Source organism: Hordeum vulgare, chromosome 5H (genome assembly GCF_904849725.1).
Source record: "Hordeum vulgare subsp. vulgare chromosome 5H, MorexV3_pseudomolecules_assembly, whole genome shotgun sequence".
Lineage (NCBI taxonomy): Eukaryota > Viridiplantae > Streptophyta > Magnoliopsida > Poales > Poaceae > Hordeum > Hordeum vulgare.
Genome location: NC_058522.1, coordinates 427593538 through 427611311, shown reverse-complemented (window position 1 = coordinate 427611311; position 17774 = coordinate 427593538). Strand labels below are relative to the sequence as shown.

At 43.2% G+C, this 17774-nt stretch overlaps 1 protein-coding gene across 5 annotated transcripts; it reads right to left on the bottom strand.

Annotated features, from left to right (window-relative positions):
* Positions 1-37: 37 nt before the first annotated feature.
* On the bottom strand, positions 38-15681 carry LOC123396501 (transcription initiation factor TFIID subunit 2). 5 transcript variants are annotated; one of them, XM_045091415.1, is made up of 25 exons: positions 15294-15662; positions 10746-11364; positions 10501-10652; positions 10340-10406; positions 9858-10057; positions 9563-9716; positions 8574-8658; positions 8388-8479; positions 7090-7215; positions 6967-7020; positions 6252-6308; positions 5752-5849; positions 5324-5659; positions 5160-5247; positions 4714-4839; positions 4592-4648; positions 4133-4212; positions 3972-4014; positions 3330-3416; positions 3138-3227; positions 2599-2657; positions 2421-2511; positions 2157-2322; positions 1908-2091; positions 38-1305 (listed from the first exon to the last, which is right to left on the bottom strand). In XM_045091415.1, exons 1-25 carry the CDS (start codon positions 15401-15403, stop codon positions 291-293), a joined length of 4236 nt encoding a protein of 1411 aa, XP_044947350.1. In that variant the 5' UTR covers positions 15404-15662; the 3' UTR covers positions 38-290. The 5 variants fall into 5 exon arrangements, with proteins under 5 accessions (XP_044947350.1, XP_044947351.1, XP_044947352.1 ...); XM_045091416.1 differs by lacking the exon at positions 4592-4648; XM_045091417.1 differs by lacking the exons at positions 4592-4648; positions 4714-4839 and having other exon boundaries at positions 15294-15661.
* Positions 15682-17774: the final 2093 nt, after the last annotated feature.

Here is a 17774-nt window from a genome sequence, read left to right as displayed (position 1 = left end):
ATGGCATCCACGATAGGGAGACTTGACAATGGAGCAATCACATAATGGGGCGCTCGCCTTGGCCCTAAGTTGCTTACCCCCTACAGCTTCATCTGAATTACTCCCAGAAATTACTGGGGCGGTTGTGTTTTTACAAGATACATTAGCCATTCACAAAAAAAAATCTGGCTGCTCATTATGTCATCGTACAATCTACCCCTCGCCTGTTTCTTTTCTACTGTACAGCAACTCAATCCTCATAAAAAGTGGCGCGACGACCATCTAGGTAGGATCTCTTACAACTCCGCTTATTAGCCTATCTTCTTCAAGGGCTTGAATTTGATCTTTATTTTCTTGGTCGGCGGCGGTGTCCTGTCAACCGCAGCATCCTTGTTTGAAACCTGGGGCTCGGCGCTTCGCTCTGGGGCTGGTGGCGTTGCTGCCACAGTTCCTTGTGAGTCGGAGGGTTTCACTATATCTTGCTGAGAAGAAGCTCTGTCACCTTCCTTCTGCTTTCGGGCTAACTCTTTCTCCATCTTTTTCTTCTCTTTCTTAAGACGCTTTTTCGCCAGGTACTCGGGGTCATCTTTCTTGTCTCGTTTTTCGTCCCGGCTCCGCTTCTTATCTTTCTTGTCCTTTCTCTTCTTCTCTTTAGAGTGCAGCCCGTTGACGGAATCTGGAGCTTGGGTTCCAACATAGCTGGTGGATACTCCTTCAAGCTGACTGCCAGGCTTATCCACATCTTCCCGCACATTGACGACAGGAGAGAACTCATTCTTGGGCACCAGTAGCCTTGAATCAGCGGCATCTATCCTTGAATCGGCTGTACACTGTAGTTCCTTGGAAATTTCGTACGTGTCCATTACTTTGGCATTGCTCACGCTTGCAGACATCCTTGATTCACGTTCATGACATGAGTTCTGCTCCTCAATATTATGATTACTTGTGGTCGGTGGCTCATTTGGCACTCCAACCATAGGGGCATCCACCGACATAGAACTACAAGGACCCGCTTCGTTTTCATTTCTTCCACCATGTGAATGATCCCTGTGATCAGCACCATCTCCTTTACTGGATGATGCAGTACGCCTAACCCTAATTTTGACAACATTCCTTCGCTCGCTACAGTTAGATATGTTATCAGCATCTTTGGAAGGTACAGTGGCAGGTAAGACCTCACGGACACTAGGAGTGCTAGTGGAAGGTTCTTGAGGCCTTGATAGTTGAGGAACCGAGGAATCAGCTTTAGTATGCTGATCAACGGATATCTCCTGGACCAGTGGAGATGGGGCGACATTCTTTGGAACTCCATACAGTGTTGGAGGCCTGAAATAGGAAATATATCAATATAAGGGTACAATATACAGGAAAACATATTTTATATTGGAAGGAATGCTCAATGACTTCAGATTTGCCCTTGGTAGTTGGTACACTAATGAAACATTGTCACCATCTTTTTTAAATGGCCATATATATCGACCAAAACTCCAGCTGGTTATACCACAAAATAAAAATGGAAAAGCAGGTAATAATTAGTGTTGATCATGCATTATGTTTTTAGCAGAATCATGCATTACTTAGCATAATGCTCCCTCCATTCCACAATGTAGTGCGCCCGCGCTTTCCGAGATCTTAGCTTGACCATACATTAACCAATCGGTCTCGTTGGTTAAATGTATGGTCAAACTTAGATCTCGGAAAGCGCGGGCGCACTACATTGTGGAATGGAGGGAGTAATAACTAAGGATACCACTTGGCACAGCTCAGCAACACACCAAAAAGCTTTGCAGTTTAACAATCATGTTGAGTACGCTTCATGAATTTGTATCCCATTTCAGGAAAGCCAACATATGCAAAGGTTGCAGCTAACAATATAACAATCAAACATGAGAATGTGTCAACCTACACATGAAGTAACAATTACTAACCTTCCAGCAGCAATTTGCAAAATGCAGAACACATTATGGCGAAGGAGGACATTGTTGTATGCTTTTTTGCTACTGAGCAGGTGAAGGAGACCAAAGAGTGTTGGTACTTTTATCTGATCAGTAAGGTTAGATTCAATATTTGCTTGGCATATGCGCAAGACATGAACAGCCAACTTTGTTCCACCTGCAATAACTCAATGTCAAGAAATCAAGTTGAGCAAAAAGCCTAAAGTACTCTACCAATCTAACCTCGCAAAGATCTTTCTTCATCTGTATATTTCAAGAACAACAAGAGAGCTGCATCTAGCCCTTTATGGTGAAGCTCAAGATCAAGAAGAACCCTGCTAGCTTCTATTCGGACTTTCCATGGTTTATCCATGCTACGGAAAGGGGCAATTAATTCACAAATACGATCCTGCAATAACAAAAAATTGCACCACATGATTGGGTTATGCAGGAAGAGCACGGACAATAAGACAAGATAGGGAGGACTATTATAGGGATCGTTCTTACAAGGCAAATGGAAGATGATACCCTCTCCGCTATACGTGCAAGAGCCCGAATGCAGCTGACAGTCAAAACCCCATTGTAACCAGGCATAAAGCTGCATGAAATTTTCAGGCCAGTTAGTAGGAATCACCTTGATATGAGAGCAAGTAAATGAAAATACTACTAGGGCAATTCCACGAACTTGTCAAATTGCAGGAGTCGGTCAATACGCTTCAGAAGAGAGGATAGGAGGCCTATGCCCTGAAAAGGAAATCAAATGTCATTCACCAATATCAGTGGCCTCTCTTAAGGTTTTCTGTAACGAACACTTGACAATACCCCAAGAACAGAAACCCAAGGGGGGGATCAACCTAGTGACCCATATCGCCTAATTGGTGGCTCACTTTCTATCCATGGCTCAAGCATTATGGGCAAAGAAAAAGGAATTAGGATAGACCAATTTGTAAGCCCGACCCAGTGCCCATACTTTCTTGACTGGTAAATGTTGGCGTAACCATAAATATGGTCTGACAGGAAAAAGCATAATAATTCAGCTATATATAGTGCCCATAGTTCCTTAACTGGTTAAAAAAAAATCTCATCTAGCAAATACTCCTAACAAATGTGAGCACAGATCAATAGCCTGATCATGCAGTTACTGAATAGCTAATAATCCAGGACAGGAATCCAAAAGACAAATACATGGCATACTGTATGTAATCAATGTGCATTCATACAAACCTGCTGGCCAAATTCTACTTCGCCTATTGCCTGGACCATTGCAGCTAGCCAGTAGGCATCAGAGTATACATTTCCGTTGTTATCATTATACTGAAAATGGGACAGAACAAAGAGAAGTGCAAATGATTATAATTGTTATTACATCAACATGTAGGCATAGGGCTATATGTTATTCGTTGATAAAATGCAAACCTTTAGAAGCTGAAGAATAAATTCAATAGCTTGCCTCGGGCTGCTCTTATCTGATGATCTAACAAGAGCTACTGCATGAGGAATTGCCTAATCAAAAAAGCACAAAGAAAAAAGATCAGTGCAACAACAATGGCATGAGAAAGCATGACCATGATCATTGATTTACTAACTTAATCAACAGCCATCCAATTCAAATGACATCAGCAACATTCGTATGGATAAAGCAATGAGATTAGAAATCCCCCCACCAGCCTTTTTTCTATTTTATATATTTTGTTGAAATTTCATGATCCAGAAGTCCTTGGAACAATCAATTGAGTTTTTTCTGTAGTAAAATACAAGTCACAATATTGACAGTTAAGGCTGCAGAATAGCCTTTTTTTGTTGTTGTTGTTGTTGTTGTTGTTGTTGTGTGTGTGTGTGTGGGTGGGTGGGGGGGGGTGCCTCCACAACAAGAAACATAAAAAATTTCTTTACTAATGACCCAAGAGGAAGCCCAACTCCTCTAATATTGTCAAAAAATATTGAAACTGCATTTAACAAACTACAGATGAGTATGTAAGAAATCTTGGTAATGATGCTATACAATGGATTGTGTTCCTACGGTTAATCACAAATACAGTTCCTACCTCAGTGCATTACCTCGAGAACAAAGTATTCTGGAATATCATGGAAGTCGTTTGGCCTATCAGTAAAATAAAATAATGTTTATTACACATTTAGAACACAAAACAAACATAGCCATGGATACATGATAGTTTGTGATTAAAACAACAGGTTTATTGTGGAATGCAGATCTTAACCTGGGTAATCCAATATCAGTATCAAACCGGCGGCTTTTATAGAATTTAACCAGATGAAGAAGCCCAGCTAAATCCGTGTCCTAAATGAAGAGAAAAAACAATTCAGGTAAGCAACAGAACAAACAGTAAAGGAAGTGTCGTTACACCAAAGTATTCCTATGTTTTGACTGTGCAGTGTAAACAAATGCAAACATCCCAACATAAGCTATTAAAAAGGAATATAAAGATCTAGCCACTCAAAAGCATACTGCACACATGGCAAGATTTATTTTCAACCACATCCACCGGCAACTATATGAATGCTACATTTGACATTTCACAGCATGGATCTTTTGAAGTAAAATTCAGAGGATAAAAACCGCCTTTCCAACCCTTTCACCACAAATGTGTATTAACTAAATAAAATGCATCCTATAAATTATAAATAGTTGCAAGCAGATGGAACTAAAAGAAGTGTACCTCTGATGCAGTTACAGCTAATGCATATGCCGCTTCAACTCTAACTCTCCAAAAGGCCTGTCGTGTTACCAATCAGTACAAAGTGCATTGGAATTAAGGTCTCAAGAAGCATGATGAAATACCTTGGTATCATTTAGGAAATTATTGAGGGCATTAATCACAGCAAAAGAGAGCTGAGGTAATTTCTCCAGAACAGTTATTGCCTGTGACTGCGAAATGACATCTTTGTCCTTCTCCAATTGATTGATCTGCCAAAAATGTTTCAAAACTTGAAATAGTGAAGAGTGGAAGAAAAATGTGTATGCATATATCATGATGGCATCATGTTTTTTGAAATAGTGAAAAATAGTAAATAAGCTTCAACATATTTTTCATATCTGTCAGACTTATGTATATGTATATTAGAAGTTTTAACACAATGATCAAAATGATAAAAGTAAAAAAAAAATGGATATGGATAAATAGGGAAGACTCTGGCAGTTAAACAAGAAAAAAATACTAATTTCCTTTATACAAACTATGCAGCATTAAATTAAAGCCAACATTAAGTTTATCTGGTGATACGCACCCACATCTGAATAGGCTGGTGAAAATGGATTTCAGCAAGGTATTCCATTTCTGGGTCCACTCTGATCCATAGTAAAGGGGAATCCATGCTGCAGTACACAAATTTGAAATTAGTTTCAAGTAAATTGCAGGGTGTAAGAAAGAAGGGGATTAGTCAAAATAGACCTTGTGCGATTCTCTTGAGTTGAAGCATCTACGTTGTCATCAGAACCATCAGGCTTGGAGCCCTTTTTGGTTTTCTGAAAACGCTTTGCTGCTAATTTGGAATGGCACTGTAATTCCACCACCTGCAACGCTTCACCAGCCATTGGCAGAATCGGATGATCATACGCTCCATCAGTTTCATGAACACGTACACTCATCATTCCTGGCCATCCAGTTGCACCTTCTTGAATATCACCATTCACGTGATTATCAGAACCTGGATCAGCTTTTGCTGTGCAACCCCGTGAAACAGCCAATTCGACCAAATTTCTCCTTTTGCTATACGAGATTCCCAATCTTGCAAGCAGAAGGAACACGTAAACATGTGGAGATAACAAAAGATTGATTTGTTGTAAACGGGTAAATCTGAACAATGAATGCTCTTTTACCTCATAATCGGGCATCCACAAGATTCAATCCACCGTGGAAAGAATTCTTTGAGGAAAGGACGTTCAAGATTGCCAACCTTATTCGCGAGGTGCCTAAACTGAATAAATGAACATAATCCAATAAATTCAACTGTGTGCAAACTACGAAGTTGAGGTTATGCCGCTAAATGTATATGTATGTGTCTTTTCATTGATGTTGCCATGATGGACGAGAATCGGATAGCTACTGCAACAGAGTGCAAAAATGAACAGTGGTAACATATCATGGAACTGCAGTAATCAGCACGCTACAGTGCTTAGTTTTACGTATGAGAAGTGGCCCACAATGGGGTATAGCTAGAACATCAGCAAAAACATTTGTAGAATATCATGCACCACTCCTAATATGTTGAATGTATATATCAGAAACTGAAGAAAGGAAAATTCAGAAATGCCAAGAGAAGTTCCAAACTCAAGATCACGAGCATAAAATCAATAAACAGCTCGTTAGAGAGGCATACCTCTTTCGTGCTTAGTGTCCTCGAGGCACGAGTTGAAGCTACTATCATCTGCAGAATCTGGAATAGGAAACGACAACCACATCATCGTAAGTGACAATGCTCATAGCAGTCAATCAAGAGGATCTACAAGTATCAAGTACACAAAGACAATAGCAGTTACTCCCTCCGTTCCTAAATATAAGTCTTTGTAGAGATTTCACTAGTGAACTACATACGGATGTATGTAGACATATTTTAAAGTATACATTCAATCATTTTGCTTCGTATGTAGACATCTAGTGAAATCGCTTAAAAGACTTATATTTAGGAACGGAGGGAGTAGATGACAAACATTTTCTTTTCTTTTGCAGAAAGTATAAATACTCCCTCCGTTCCTAAATATAAGACCTTTTAGATATTCCATTATAGACTACATACGAAGCCAAATGAGTGAATCTATACTCTAAAATATGTCTATATACATCCGTATATAGTCTATAGTAAAATCTCTAAAAGGTCTTATATTTAGGAACGGAGGGAGTATTCAACAATTCAGCAAGTGTCTGTTCATTAATAGTCATGTAACCAAATGACTATCAATCTGTATCCTAGAGATACTGAGGTATGCAAGTACTTTCAGAGGTTACATCAATTGCGTAAGCAAACTGCTTCACTGATGTGGACAGCAAATTGCCAAAAATACAAACACCAGAATACCAAAGATGAACATAGCGACCTTTCGAAAAGAGTCTGGCCCCATCTGTTTCTCCAATGTTTGAAGAACGGCCACCTGTTTAAAATACGAATGTGAGAGACGATGCATATAGCTAGTCGTTTAGTTCAAAAAAAAAGAACTTACTGCCTTCAATGAACGAATTTTCCCATGTGAGCCAAGTGCTTGAGTTCCATACAGATCAGTTGAAGCATCAGGAGACCCCAAAGCAGTTGCACCACTGACATCGAACTGGCATACGGTGCAATTGGCCTATTACAAGTACACAAAAGGATATCAATAAATAACAAACAAGAATCTTGTGAGTCAGATGAAGATGAGAATGTATTGCTGTGGAGGAATAATTGGAGCATCAAAGCCAGAAAGTCATATTTAATCCCTTTGGCAGATTTATTTAATCATTTGTGTTTATCCGTTCAAACCAGACGGATAAGATAATCCCAGAAGGTGGGGCAACAAGAATGCTTAGAAGTTAGGACCGCTTAAGTTGGACTTTCTAGGCCGTATCAAGGTGAATGAATATAAAGCAACATGCAATTGAATCAAGTGAGAAAGTGGGGGGATAACATTTAGACGGTTACAAAGAAATAACAAGTGGCTTCATCAGATAAACATTCCTGAAGGTGCTCCAATTAATTAGGAACATTTTGTCTGAACAATGCAGCACACTTATGCATAACATGATATTTGCATTTCTACTCCTATTTACAATTTCCGAGATAGAGTATGGCATGAGATGCATGTGGTGTAGAACGAAATACCTAAAACTACACAAGTACATCATGTGAAATTGCAAGTGCAGGTACTATGTGTTTGGCTTTGAGGTGGCTTATGATAAATCTTGTTTGGCTAACCAGTTTTCACCTACTTTGTCATTTCACTAACGAATTTGTTATGTTTCCACGGCTATTTTCCTACAGCAGATAACAAAATTAGTTCAGAACAGCACAGTTTAGCAACTGCAAACTGAGCCATAGTACAAACCTATCACAGGGACAAGAGTCAAATTCCTATTGTTATCTACCATAGACTGTTCTAACAGCAAGATCAACTAGAATAGCAACCATTCATTTACAAATTAGTAGAAGGTAATGCACAGCAGCAAGAACTGTATATAAACAATTCTGGCAACAATGAAAACAACATTGTGCCAATGAACACTGTGATGAACTAAGATACAGAAGCGTTTTTAGCATTAACTAACTCCACCTTTCCTCTAGACAGAAATATTAACAGAAATGAGACAATTCAAGCATGAACAATTTTAGGTTACTGACTTGACTTTATGTTTCAATATGATAAACTAGTTGATTAATCTAGAGAGTCCTGCTTCAAACTTCAAAATGGGTAGCATATGTATGATTAACAATTCCATGGTAAAAAAGAAGCTCAATACAGGTATTTTTGTAAGTGAAACAACAAACCTTGAAACGCCTATAGCGTGCCTCATTATTCCCAAGATAACGCTTGATAAAAAGGTCGGTAAGAAAACCAGCCAAACCATCCAGTAGCCATTCTGCTCCAACAGAGTATTATATCGTCAATACTTTCCGCAAATTTTACCTACGTAAGTAGTATCACATATGAATTAGCAGGTACAGATGAATTACCATCATTTGGCTCTTCTGCACTTGTGTATATGCCAAACCACTGCCTTGCAAGAGCATATGCTAGTTTGATTCTCGTGCCAATAATCTGAACTATTTTATATGTTAGATACAGCAGTAGTAGGCTAGTAGCTATTATAACTCAACTAGGTAAGTTTAGAATCTGCTAACAAAATTTTATTACAAATATCTAAGCAGAGCAAAACCTAAACAAGTGAACCTCAGCTTATTCTTAATAATGGATCTGTCAACTATCACCAGAGTGCATGTTTATTATAACACTATACGCCAATCAAACCCAAAAAGAATCAGGCAGAACTATTGTGCATACAATTAAGCAGACATATTAATATACATATCAATGCAATTAATTGGTCAAATTAATGACCATACAATAACATCTAATGCAGATGAGGCATCTGACATACAGCCTCATTGCACTTCTGTCTGAGCAAAAGGAGATGGATCCTCCATGACCCTATACCTGGCCATAATTCGGGCCAATTCGGGCTTCAGGCCGGGCCGAACAAAGCCCAAAGCAGAAAACCTAGGCCCGGCCCGGCCGTCGGGCCTAGCTTTCAGGCCCAAGCCTGGCGGGCCTTGGGCCTCAGGCCAGGCATCTTCCTAAAATTGTAAATATGACAAGCCCGAGCCCGCCCCGGCCATCAGGCTCAAAATCTACGCCCAGGCCAGGCCGGGCCAGGTTTCCCATGGCCAGGTATACATGACCCTGACAGGTGTGTTTGAACAAACACTTTGTTATACCCCCCCCCCCCCTCTTTGAGTGACCACCAATTTAACCATGAAAAGTATTACCGTTAGAAAGTAGAAACATCTTTTGAATGCAAACCCAATGGTATAATTTTTCGGGTTTAATTGGTAATCAAAGTTTGACTCAGAATACAAGGGGGAAAGCATACTGTGGTTCGTGAAATAGTCACAATATTGTTGGATTTGATAGGGAAGAAAGCAGAGAGAACACAAGCATGCACCTGGTCTATAACTTTTTCATCATTTAAGATATCAGCACTGAAGATGCATGTGGAGGCTCCAAAGCTTGTTGGCGATACTACCATTTCGGATGGAAGAAAAATTTGCTTGTATAAGCCAAAGGGAAATGATGCTGCGAGATAATCTTCGTAACAGCTGCACAACAACAATCATGAAAAACAAATGTCAAGAGTAAAAAGGTTCAGAAATAAATGCCAAAGCAGAAGCTTCTCAAGATATTAGTAAATACTAACTCCAAACAATAATATTTTGACAAAATTATGTTTTGTTTAGCACCTGTAAGCATCATGAAAGAATGAGATGGTGTTATCAAGCTTTGACAAAGTCGGAGATAAACACATGTGGGATACACTTATTCCATTCTTGTCAGGAAGAACTTCAAATGGGCCTACAACCAACGATATCCACTGTGCACTAACTGGAGTGCTCAATTTGTATACATAAGTTTTCCTTGGAGGATCTTCCTTGCTTAAGACCTGCATAGCGCAACATCAGCGGAATGTACAAGCAAAAATGCAGTCAATCATAATGCCCCTAATCAACAAGCCAGGCTGTTCCGGATATAATACGGCAAGATATCACGTAAGTTTTCAAAAAATATAAAGTTATAGGCATACTACAGCACAAAGTGTGTATGGAAGGTTCACCGTCATTGTTAACACAAAAAAGCATCAGTTTTCCATCAGCAGATACTACGTCGACTCGTCGAGTCGATTCCTGGCCTCATTGTAATACAGTCGTACAAATTGAAAGCATACCTGGTAAAGCAAGTCCCCATTGCTGACTGCGACTAGATCTGTGCTAACTGTAAACTCCAGGTCAAACCTGGGAATAGCATCATGGTACAAAGAGTATTGTTAACATCCAACATCAACTACAATAGCAAGATGAACAGGCAGAATTAAGTAAAATCACTTACGGACAACGTTGTGTTGCACTATCAATGCAAGGGAACCAACAGTGTGCACGCCTTATTTGACTATTACTATGTAAGACATTGTTGACAAAATGAACGCCAGTTTCAGCCTTCTCCAAAATATAATCTACACGAACCAGTTTTGTGTTCTTCACCTACAACAATTTACAATAACACATCATAACTACAAGTTCACTCTAGAATTGTAAACAAATGATATTAACATGCATTAACAAAATCTTTTATACCTTTTCATTCTCGATTTGCATTTCATTTTCCTTTTCTTTCTCATTTTCATTTATGACTTCCTTTTCTTTTTCCTCCTCCTTCTCCTCTTTCTCCTTTTCCTTCTCTTTCTCCTTCTCCTCTTCAGTTTCCTTCTTCTCCCTCTCCTTCTCTGTCTCCACCTCCATCTCTGTTTTCACTTCCTTCTCGTTTGCTTTTTCATCTTCCTTTGTGTTCTCCTTTTCCTCTTCCGTATCATTTTCCTCCACAGAACCATTGCAGATGTTAACTGCTTTGTCACCAGAAAATTGAACAGGTTTCCCACCAATTCTTTCATGCTTTTCACCATTTTCATCACCCGGTAGCTCAGTGGTTGACTTGACCGATCTCTCAGATGATATGATGAGATTAGGTACAGTTTCACTGGTTAGAGAAGAGACATAAGCTGAGCATGCAGCATCCGCAGCAGTCTTCAAACATGATACTGACAACCAACCCGGTTGATCATCAACATTTTTCCAATGAGGAGAATACTCAAACTCAGCAGCCTCACCATCCACCAATATGTTCCTAATCGTCATACTGTCAGCATGCAGAGCGAAAGTATCGTTCTCGGCTAGAAGAACTTTCATCTCGGTGTACCTTAATAAATGGATCAAATATTAAGTTTAGTAAACTCCCATGACATCACAACAAAGGTTTTGCACTATGGATACTCAATTGAAGATGAACTAATAATGAGGAAATTAGCACAGTACCATCAAAAAATAGGCATAAATTGGAAAAATACCATCCAGTGTAAGGATGACATGCAGGGCCACGTGTTAGTGTTACTTGATATAATTTTTCAACTTCTTTACATAGTACTAAGAAATATTGCCCAATTACATTAGATTTTCAAGAAAACACCAACCACTAATATTTGGGCACCTTCAGGTCCTTCACCAAGAAAACACCAACCCTATCTTTTTTCCTCTTCCTTCCCTAGCTCAGATGGAGAAAGGGTGAGAGAGTTCAAGGAACAAGATGCACAGGCTAGATGATACTGGCATCAATGTGCGCTTCAAAGTGGGAAAACTGTGTCGCCAACCCAGCAATCCTACCATCCATGCAATAAAAACTACTAAGCAAAGGGAAAACTGGTATATGGAAAATATAGGGGCAACAGCGTGAACCGTATAGTGTTCAGGACGTGAAGCAGACAAACATGTGGTAGAGCCTCTGCCTCCTTGGTGCAATTCTGTTGCCCGCGGGGGGGGGGGGGGGGTAGCCCCACAGGCTGCTGCTTTGGCGCCGTGGTAGAGAAGGGAAGGGGGGATCCAGAAGGAGAGAAGGAAATTAGGGATTCCAGAATTATCGAATTATTTCCTGAAGTCCTGGTACACCCTAACTGCTCAGATGACCAATTTTAAAACAGACAAGTATGTGAACATGGTTTCGGAGACAGGATCAGGGAATGGCTGTCCATCCTGCTCTCTTCGGCCAGCACGCGAGTTATGCTCAATGGAGTACCCGGACCCCCGATCTGGCACGGGCGCGGGCTGCGCCAGGGTGACTCCACATCGCCGCTGCTCTTTGTCCTGGCGGTCGATGCGCTGGCCCGCCTCATGCATAGGGCGCTCCAGACCGGCATCCTCCGGCGCCTGCACCCCCGACGCAGCATTCCGGCAATTTCACTATATGCCGACGACGTGATGATGTTTTGCCACGCTGAGATGGAGGAGGTTATTGCTGTGAAGAGCATCTTGGGCATCTTTGAGACCGCATGTGGTAGAGTAATCTCGTGCTAAGACGTAAGTCATTGGTTCGAATCTGATAGAGTACTTTTCTACTAAATTGATTCGCTTGGGCCTGCGGGTGAACTACGGCAAGAGCTCCGCCACGACCCTGCATGGGGGTGAGGATGGCGACGCCCTGCTGGAGGCGCTGGGCTGCCAGCCCGCAGGGCTGCCCATCACGTACTTGGGCATCCCGCTCTCCACTCGCCGGCCCTCAGCGGCACAGATGCAGCCACTGGTAGACGCCGTCGCAGGCCGCCTTCCGTCCTGGAAGGCATGGCTCATGAACAAGGCAGGACGGCTGGCATTGGTTAAATCTGTCCTCAGCGCGATCCCGATTCACCAGATGCTGGCCCTTTCGCCCCCGAGGAAGATCCTAAAACAGCTTGAGAAGATCCAGCGTGGCTTCCTCTGGGCTGGGCGTGAGGCTGCAATGGGAGGGCACTGTCACGTTAACTGGCGCACTGTCTGCCAGCCACTCGCCTACGGCGGGCTGGGCATTCGAGACCTGGAGCACACGGGGCTAGCGCTCAGGCTCCGCTGGCTCTAGCTATCGAGGACGGATGCCGACCGTGCATGGCAAGGCCTTGACCTGCAGTTCTCCCCTGAGGAGCGCGGCCTATTCCATGCATCCACCTTCATGCTAGTAGGTGATGGCCTCACCGCTCTGTTCTGGGAGGACCGATGGTTGCATGGGCAGTCAATTCGCGAGCTTGCACCACTCCTATACCTATGCATCCCCAAGAACAGAAGAAGAGCGAGGACGGTGGCGGAAGGCATCGCCGGCAATGCCTGGGCCCGTGACATTAGAGGTGTGGTGGGCCTGCAGGAGATAGGCCAATACTTGAGGACTTGGCAGCTCGTCGCTCGCATCAATCTGTCCTCGAAGCCGGACAAGCTCATCCGGAAGTGGACGGCCAACGGCATCTACTCGGCGAGGTCTTGCTACCGGGCAACCTTCCATGGATCATTGACATGCCACTCTTGGCAGCTCATTTGGAAAGGTTGGGCTCCCCCGAAAGTCAAGTTCTTCCACAGGCTTGCGGATCTGGACCGCGGCAAGGCTCGCGCGCCGAGGGCTCCCTCACCACACTCGCTGCCTCCTATGCGACCAAGGGCCTGAGACTATCCAACACCTGCTGATCTCCTGCTCCTTTGCGCGGCAGGCATGGCATGAGACGCTGTCCTGGCTGCACCTCCCGGTTCCTCTGCCGATGCATGACGCTTCCATCCAGAACTGGTGGAGTAGGGCGAGAGACGCCACCCCCCCCCCAACGCTCCGCAAGACACTGCGATCTGTCGCGCTGCTGGTCCCCTGGATGATATGGAAGCATAGGAACGCGTGTGTGTTCGATCACATCCCTCCGTCGCTAAACGAGCTCTTAGATAGGATACAAGATGAGGCTAGGTGCTGGGCTCGGGCTGGGGACAAAGGGCTTAGGGTAGCCTTGCCCCCAACCTGGGATGTCCACTAGACCTACATGTAACCGTGTTGTAACCACCTCTTCGGAGGCTGTAAACTATCCCCCCCCCCTTTTCAATGCAAAGAAACGCAAGGCTTTTGCGTTTTCTCGAAAAAAAAGTATGTGAACATCTTCCTTATGTTAAGAAGATAACTACATAGATTTGTGTACATTTTAGCTGACACTTGCATAAATCCAGATTCATATTTATTTTGTATTTCTACATTTACAAGGTTTGTTTCAATAGTTCCTCATAGCTTTGAGACAGTCCAATTCCTCCATTTAGATTTTTCCAAATCAGGTGAACTAATTTCTGATGCAGAACTAAAATCACATATGGAAACATATACTGAATCAATCATCACAAATTTCCAGAACCAAGTGTACCAATTAGAAATTCCTGTTTTCAAAGAATGCAGACTCGCATTTACACAGTATGAAGGAACTACAATGGTAGCTCATTTTTATTATAGTACTGCAAATGTCTCCACTCAAACTGATCACAGCAGTGATAATTTATCTGTTAAGTAAAGTAGCTTGGAACTTTGCCTCTGCAGATACAATTTAATAATTTATCAAAGGATAAATGAGCTGTTTACGAAGTTCCTGAAGCGATTGAATTTTTGTATGAATATCATGGGAGTGGGAATGTTCCCTTTCAAATCACTGCACTACCAGCATGCCTCATTTTTTATTAGGAGTATTTTTTTATTATTTCTCTTACATGAACCCAGCAAGCTATGAGGTGGATTGCTAAGCAGGACAAGACTACTGTATATGTTTTATCAGGCTATCAGCTAACTGTAACCTCATTTTTAACAGTTCAACTCGAAAATGCTACTGGGCATTTGCCTACAGCAAGGAGCAACACGTTTTCTCTTGGTAAAAGGCACGCTACTATATTGCATAATTAACCCAGGAATTGGATAATGGCAGGCAGCAATAGATGCACGAATTGATAAACAGACCAAACTAAAAAGTAAAAACAACCAATCCTCACCAAATACAGAGCACACAGTTAAGCACTAGCATTACAATACAAATGTAAGTCTGGTCTCTACTGAATTAGCTCCGATTCATACACAAATCAAACAAGACAGCAGTCAGTGCCTTGGAACTAACTGTCCCACGACATTGCACAATTCAAGCTCCAAAGCACAAACACAAACGCTCCCGGCGCTAATATACCACTAAATCACCAACCCCAAACCCTAGCCCTCGCGGCACAAAGCATATTCCCCAAAAAAGAAGCAGCTAAAGTCGCGCACATTAGGGCACGGGAATAGGTGGGTCGAAGCTATTCGGGCAAAATAAGGGAGGCGAGGCTCACCCGTAAATCAGCTGGTTCTCCATGTCGATGGAGAGGCAGAGCTTCTGGTGGAGCACGGTGGGGCCTCCGCCGGCGCCCCCTTCCGGCTTCTGCTTCCGCGCCTTGGCCATCCCGACGCTCCTCGAATGCTCTCCCCCGCGCGCCTCCGCCTGCTCCTCTTCTAGGGTTTGGAAGCTGCTAAAAGGGGGCTCGTCGGTCGGAGTACGGTGGTGTCGGGGGGCTCAGTGAGGTGGTGGTGGCGGAGGCGTGGAGGGGCGCCACGTCATCGGGCACTCCGAGGGACGCGAAGCCAGGGGAGGAGGCGAGTGAATTTTATAGGCCGGGTGAGCGACCGCTCGCCGGCGCTGGAGCCCGTCGCGGCTCAGATCTTTCGCCGCCCGGCGACTGGGCTGCGTGGACCCGGTGTATGGGTTGCGGCGTGGGACCGCAAGCCTCGACGGGCGTGACGACTGGCATCGTAAGGTTATGTCACGGAAGTCTATAGACCGGGTCTGTGCTGGTTGTGCAGCTGGCAGCTAACCTTTTCTTTCATTCTGTCCTCTGGGGGGTAATCGGCACATCGGTGGCCGAGCGAATACTTGAGGATGGGCTGTTTGTGTAGGCCTGGGCCAATCTAGAGTTTTCCAGTCTTGGGCTTTTTCCTACCCCACGGATTACTCGGATTCGAAAATCAAACTCTGATCCCTAGCTCGCATGTTCCACTGATATGAAGAGCGAATGTAAATAAAACATCGATAAATTTTTTTATTTTTTTAAAGTGAGATGTGCCTTCATTTTTTGCACTGAGATGGGAACTTCTTCTTTGTGCCTTCATTTTTTGCACTGACATGTCTGAGAAGCTTGCTACAAAAAAATCAAAGCTTTAGGCCTTCTTTGAGATTGCTCTGCTTCATCAAAAACAACTCCGTTCCATCAAATCCACTTTGGAACAGTTTCATATAGAACTAGAAGTTGTAGTTTTTTAAAAGAGAATGTTTGGCTTTTATCCAGCTTCAGCTTCACGAATGGAAAATTTGGTGGAAATGATCTATTTGATTGGATGAGGGAGGAGAAACAAAGAGGTATCCACTTACGTGTGGTAGTGGTGGGTAATTTCAATCCAACTCCAGCTTCTATAATTTTATGGAACACCTCCTAGAGAGCTTCATAAAAAACAGGAAGTTGGATCCCAGATTCTAGTTTTTTTGTGGAGCTGTATATCATGAAGCTACCCCGCTTGGCTTATGTTTTCTAGAGCGGAGCTGAATTTTCTGAAGTGGAGCAGTCCCAAACAGGCCCTTAATTCATCGACATGTTCCACTGTGGGTTCATGGGGCATGACAAACTGACCTGCAAGAAGAAGCTTTAGGGCCTCCCTCCCAAAGCCTATGACTCTACTCTTCGCTGCTCGCCCTTCAAAAAAATTGATCACAGGACAGCGTATACACCCTCTCCAGGGCAGCCTAAAACAAGACGTGGGATGAGCTTCTCGCTGGGAAGTGTCGGATCGACTACTTAGAGGGAGCATACAAGGTCAAGTGGAAGTAGCAGGCCTAATCATGGAGCAGAGATACCACAGAGGGTTGATGCCCATGATAACTTTGAACATGTAGAATTGCCTGGCTCGGCTGTACCTGACCAAACTCTGGCTAAGGAGGTCAAAAACATGAAACTACGTCCGGAAAAGGAAAAACCTAAATGTAGTAAGGTGCAGCAGATGGCAGCACAATTCGAAGCACAAGCCCCCGCTACTGGGAACGAAGTTGTGGGCAAACCAAGAAAGAAGAAAAGTGGTCTGCCAAAGAAGGTGTCGGTTGGGAGGAGAACGGGCAGTCTGGTAATTCGGGACGAACCACTCGGGTCGGAAGAAATGATCCCGGCAATCCGTGGGCTAAGTTCCTTTGGGTCATTTGGGAGTGCATCAACATCTATGGAATATAATGATATTGTCCTTGGCAAGCGTCAGGTGGATGGTATGCTTGGTTTTGACCTTGTGGCAGATGCAACCAATGCCCTGATGCTCTTTGTGGATGCACCTACAGGGGGGTGCAGAAGAAAGGAAAAGTGGACAACCATCAAGTGAGGGTACAACGGGACTCAACGGAGAAGGTGCAACCGACAAAGGCAGGAAATAACACGACGTGTGAGGAGGAAAAGGAAGCAACCGGCCATGGGGCCGCCGGTGAACTGACGGGGCCATATGTGGTGCCCCGTCAAGAGCAATGGATTGCCTAGCTTGGAATTGTCGGGGTGCGCCCAACAAACTGACAGTTCGTGACATGGTGGGCCTTGTGCAAAAGGCCAAGGCTCGTTTGGTCTTTTTGTGCGAAAATAGACAAACAGTTAATAAAGTATGTCGTCTTCGTGGTAGATTAGGTTTAAGTGGTTTTGCTGGGTCTGATAGTATTAGACTTAGTGGTGGTTTAGCCTTATTTTGGTGTGAGCAATTATGTGTGGATGTTAAAGAAGTTAATGAAAGATATATTGATGTGTATATTCGTG